The sequence below is a fragment of the Helianthus annuus genome, chromosome 13 (genome assembly GCF_002127325.2).
Source record: "Helianthus annuus cultivar XRQ/B chromosome 13, HanXRQr2.0-SUNRISE, whole genome shotgun sequence".
Classification (NCBI taxonomy): domain Eukaryota; kingdom Viridiplantae; phylum Streptophyta; class Magnoliopsida; order Asterales; family Asteraceae; genus Helianthus; species Helianthus annuus.
In genome coordinates this window covers 11,120,974-11,126,968 of record NC_035445.2, presented here as the reverse complement: position 1 = coordinate 11,126,968, position 5,995 = coordinate 11,120,974, and the positions used below count along the sequence as shown (strand labels likewise).

At 45.0% G+C, this 5,995-nt stretch overlaps 1 protein-coding gene across 1 annotated transcript; it reads left to right on the top strand.

Moving 5' to 3' along the window:
• The first annotated feature begins 2,601 nt into the window (after positions 1-2,601).
• LOC110900487 lies at positions 2,602-4,215 on the top strand. Its single transcript, XM_022147375.1, has one exon. It carries the CDS (start codon positions 2,602-2,604, stop codon positions 4,213-4,215), a length of 1,614 nt encoding a protein of 537 aa, XP_022003067.1.
• Positions 4,216-5,995: the final 1,780 nt, after the last annotated feature.

The following is a 5,995-nucleotide window of genomic DNA, read 5'->3' as shown; positions in this document are numbered from 1 at the left end:
TATGGTCAATGTGAAGTTCGGTTAAACTTCATAACGTGAGCGTAATCATGATGGTTATAGTCCCTAGTGACTGTACCTACTGATTACCACGTTATCTAGGCTCAGTGACGAGTCGTAGTTTCGGCCAAAATGCGTATTCTTGCGTATTTTGTAACCAAACTACTTGTAGGTATCAAGACCCTTTGTTTTGATACCAAACCTGTTTTCTTACTTAACTAAACATGTTCTAGCATGTTTAGCTCGTAACTTTTAGATTTGTGCTTGTTTAGGGTCGTAGAGGTAAGCGATCTAATCAATCGCTTATACTTTCGAACCCGACCCATTTGGTCGATCATTAGGATCCGACCAAACACATTAGGTGACCATAGTTGTATAGGGAATAGCCTTCCGAGGCTATACCTTATGGTCACTTCGTTTAAATAGTTGTATGATAGGTAGTTTATATGCCTTAGGTAAATTACCAAAATACCCTTTATACACATAAATTCATTTTAAGCATATGTAACCTAAATTTTGACATCTAAACTGATTAGGCAACTATATTAGACATGTTGAGGCATATTCTACTTGTCATAGGACTAGTTAGGCGGTCCGAACGCGTTTTACGCGAACGACGCGTTAAAGTAGCATAAGCTACCTAAACGGGTCGTAATGGGTCGTAAGCACTTAGGTTAGGTTTCATTTTAGTATATGGGCTTTATTAAACCATATCATATGAGTTCCAATACTCATTTGGTTTTCGAAACCTCATACTATCCAATCTCCCGATTTAGGTCCGGTTATTTATGTAGTTATCTATATAGGGTGCCGTTTGATTCGGTGATCCCTCTAGCTTTGCTTGGTTGTTGTTCAAGACTCCTAAGCACCCTCAAGTGAGTACATATTCCCCTCTTTTACTGTTTTTCAAACATTTTGGGGTGAAACACATGTGACTACTTGTTACTTTCGTGTTTTCAATGTTTTCATATCATATACTTGCTATGTTCATTAGTACACTATTAGTACATGATTTCATTGTGTTCTTGCTATGTATGCCCATTGTGTGCATATTTAGTACATTGTTTTACATTCATTTCATTTGCTATGTATGTTTACTTGGCATGCTAGCACATTGTTTTACATTGCATCTCTGTTGCCTATGTTCTAGTAATATATGGACACATTATTTACATCTCTACTGACGAGGTATGACCCGCATCAGCTAACCCGACCCGGTCATTACCTACTATTTTATTATAAACAAATAATTATAAACGGTTATTCTAGAATATTCCATCTTTGCATGGAAGGTCACGCAACCAAATCTCCAACTTTTTGGGAAGATCATACAAATCCCTAACTTATCGGAGCCCATCCTAAGTTAAGGGAAACCCTAATAGTAAACTATAAACAAAGGTAAACATCTAAGGTATAGATCCATCTACTCTCATACAATTTCTCTCTCTATACACATTCCTTTACTCCCAAAACCGAGACTCATTCTCACGCCGGAGGGTGGTTACAGGAATAACCCCATTCCTGTAACGAGTCCTAACGGTGTTTTGTTTTGCAGTTAAGCTGTTCGGATCGCTAGGTGTTGAAGTCCTCGTTGGATACTACCGTGAAGGTTAGTGTTTCTTCATTGGTGCCATCCGTGGGACCAGATCAGTAGCAACAACAAGACCGAACCCCAATGGCAAGCGATCAGAACATAGCAACAACACTGAGTCCGGCGATGTTAACTGGCAATCTGTTGGAAGAAACAAACCCTGCTGTCTGCACGCCAGTTTCACAGATGGTAACCAGGTCACTCGACTTGGACCAGGTTTTGCCGATACCATCGCTGCTTCTTCTGGGACAAGAGCAGCAGATTTATTTTCATATACTCCTTTATAGCTCCAGTCAGTTGGACCAATCCCAACAGGCATAAACGTTTTTGCCTCAACCGCAACCTCCAATGCACAGACTATACGTCACAGCACTACGCCGGTTATCACATCTGCTAGCCCCAGCACCGTCATATCGCAGGGTGGCGCACTCCACTACTATCAACCTTCAGTTACTTACGCCATGCCACCCCTGTATTCGGCGGCACTTACAGCGGCGTTATCCACGCCGCCTCATCAACCTGTGGTCATGCCCGCTGGAATCATGAATGCCCTAGTAACCCCGGGAAATCAGGCTTACTTTCCCGGATATTATTTTGCGCCCCCATACGGGTACTTGCCCCCATACAACACGCCAATGTAATGTCCTCAGGGAGGACCACAAGGTTATACTCAACAGTCACCATATGCGGCGTCTATGCCGCCTTGGTGGACTTTTCCAGCATCCCAACCGGTTTACAGTCAGACCACTCCCTCGGCGGAACCTTTATATGATAGGGGAAATACATCTAGACCGCGGTTCTCCCCAGGAAGAGGTCCAAGCTCAACAGTTAACGTTACCCGAACTCCACTCATTGTCACCTAAGGTATAAGCCAGGGCGAGATTATCCCTCCGGTGCAACCCATCAACGTGGAAGAAGACGAGCTTACCAGGCCATATAAATTAGTAGATGCTACTTTCAATTCTAAATTCACTCGAAGAATAGCGGAAGCCCCTAACAAGGAAAAACCCAAGATGCCCCAGACGGTAGGCAAGTACGATGGGTTAGGTGACCCAGACGATCATCTCAACCTATTCAAAAGTACAGGAGAAATAGCCTGTTGGCCCATGCCCCTTTGGTGCAAGATGTTTATCCAGACGCTGGTAGGCGCAGCTCGCGTTTGGTGGGATAGTCTGCCCACGGGGGAAATTGACAGTTTCAAAGATCTAGAGGCAAAGTTCATTTTGCAATTCAGTCAACAACGCAGGCACACAAAAGATCGAAACGAGCTTCTCCACATCCGCCGGCGAGACAACGAAACGGTGGAAAACATCATCGTAAGGTTCAATAAAGAAAGTCTGGCAATTCCGGGCGCTACAAACGATCTAGCATGTGGAGCTTTCCTACAAGGAGTAAACGACGATGAGTTGTTAAGGACACTTCATGGAAGGGATGGCGTACTTGCCACCATTGACGAAATACTAAGGATCGCCAAAGTATACGTTATACAAGAAAAGGCCGTGGCCGCCAGTCATGCTGCCAACAGGAAAAAGGAGGCCCTGAAAAACCAGGAAGAAAGAGAGCAACGAGGGGCTAAAGGTAAGGGCAGAGGAGACCGATATCACAGGAATGATAGGACCGACTCGCGGTATGATAGATCCAGAAACACCTATTCAAGGAATGACTTCTCTAAACCGCGATCCGACTACCCCAACTTGAGCAAAACGCCCGCAGAAATCTTGGCCTCGGAGAACCTCAAGTTTCATCCTCCAAAGCTGCTAAAAGACAATCCTAACAAAGACACAAGTAAATATTATGAATATCATAAGTGTAGCGGCCATGATACGAATGATTGTTTTCAGTTAAAAAAGCAGATTAAATATTTTGTGAAAGCGGGCAAATTGGCACACTTAGTAAGAGGCAACAAGCAGGGCCCACCCGCCGTCAAGGAAGAGAATGATAAGGCGGCGGGAAAAAGACCGCGAGAACTTAATATGGTACACGCCGACAAGGGAAAAGGGGCAAAGCGGAGTTTCTCCACGCTCGAACCCTGGATGCTAGCAACCATGACTATTGAACCTCGCGTGGAAGATTTACACCTCGCTACGGATGCCCTGATCATATCCGCTGCAGTAGGGGAATACCGCATGAGAAGAATCCTGGTAGATACCGGGAGTTCAGAAGACATTATCTATGAGCATTGTTTCAATAGAATGCAACCGGAAGACAGAAAGCTGCTTGTGTCGGTGCACGCCCCCATCAAAAGTTTTACTGGAGAAAAGGTGGACCCAATTGGTCAGATTACCTTTCCGGTTACGTTTGGACAAGAACCCAGAGAAAGAACCATACTCCTAACTTTCCTTGTGGTACGCGCTAAGTCATATCACAATGTGATCATTGGAAGGTTCACTCTGGGAAAGTTGGACGCGATAGTTTCTACGGCGAGAGGTTTTATGAAGTTCCCTACCCCACGGGGTGTTGCAATAGTATTTTGTGACAAGATAGGGGAGGTATTAAACGCCAAAAGATGTCGCCAAGGCCCCACCGGAGCCGTTGGTCCAGAAAGATGGGTACCAAGCACACGCCATCCGGATCAGACAGTTACAATCGGGGACAGCCTCTCTCCCAAGGTTAAAAACGATTTGTAACAGCTGCTGAGAAGGAATGTTGATATCTTCGCTTTCGAACATTCTGACATGACAGGAATACCCCGCGATAAGGCAGAGCACAAGCTAGCAACACTCCCGGGCATTAAGCCAGTCGCACAGGGTAAACGCAGTATGGCTCCAGATCGAAAGGCAACGATTGTTAGAGAGGTAAGAAAATTGGTGGAAGCCGGAATCCTCAGAGAAACACAGTACCATACGTGGGTATCAAACCCGGTGATGGTAAAAAAGCCCGACGACACTTGGCGAATGTGCATTGATTTCAAAGATTTAAATAAAGCATGCCCCAAAGACGCATACCCACTGCCGGAAATTGACTTCAAGGTTGACTCCCTGGTCCCTTACAGGTATAAGTGCTTCTTAGACGCTTATAAAGGGTATCACCAGATTAAGATGTCCAAAGAAGATGAAGAAAAAACGGCGTTTCATACTGAAGTGGGCATCTTTTGTTACACAAAGATGCCTTTCGGCCTACGGAATGTCGGGCTACTTACCAGCGACTCATGGACAAAGCCTTCGAAACATAAATTGGCAGAAATTTGGAAGTATACGTCGATGATCTTGTGATCAAAAGTAGGGAAGAGAAACAAATGCTAGAAGACATTGAGGAAACTTTCCAAAAGCTTAGAGAGTGTAACATCAAACTCAACCCCAAGAAATGCTCTTTCGGGGTAGAAGAAGGGAAGTTCTTAGGCGTGATTGTCACCCGGGACGGCTTTAAAGCTAACCCGGAAAAGGTGGCTGCCATAACGCGGATGCCCTCTCCAAGAACCTTGAAAGAAGCGCAAGCATTAAACGGGCGTTTAGTGGCGATCAACAGATTCTTAGCAAGACATGCGGAGAAATCTTTGCCATTTATAAAGACGTTGAAAGATTGCCTCAACAAAAAGAACTTCAAATGGACCGGCGAAGCGGAAGAAGCCCTACAAGACATGAAACGTTTCATTGAAAGATTACCCATGTTGACAGCGCCATTCCCTAAAGAAGTGCTCAAGATGTATCTGGCAGCAGCCCATAACGCGGTAAACGCGATACTCATGGTGGAAAGAGATGGGAAGCAGACACCCATATACTACATCAGCCGAGTATTAGCAGGACTGGAAACGCGGTATCCAACCCTGGAAAAACTGGTCCTGGCACTAGTTCATGCCACTCGGCGATTGAGAAGATATTTTCAGGCACACTACGTACAGGTCTTGACGAATTACCCAATACAGCAAATTTTGCACAAGCCAGAGATCTCCGGAAGATTGGCCAAATGGGCAATAGAACTAGGCTCATTGGATATTGAATACCGAAAACGAACGACAGTCAAAGGGCAGGTAATCGCCGACTTCTTAGCTGAAATCCCTGAAGGAGAAACTATAGTGGACCCTGCCATCCGGGACATCCCAGAACCCAGCACTGCCCGACAGACCTGGAAACTGTACACTGATGGGTCATCAAGTGGAAAAGGGTCGGGGGTGGGTCTAATGTTGATAAGCCCAGACGAGATAAAACTGATGTACGCCTTACGTTTCGATTTCGAATGTTCCAACAATGAAGCAGAATACAAAGCGCTACTCGCGGGTTTAAGAATGGCCCAATCTATGGGGGCCACGAGGGTGGATGCATGTGTTGATTCCTTACTGGTTAATAATCAAATGAGACACACGAGGCCAAAGATGAATCAATGGCGAAGTACCTGGAAAAAACAAAGAAGCTCATGGCTTCCTTTGATAATGTCACACTCAACCACGTTCATAGAGGCAAAAATCAAATA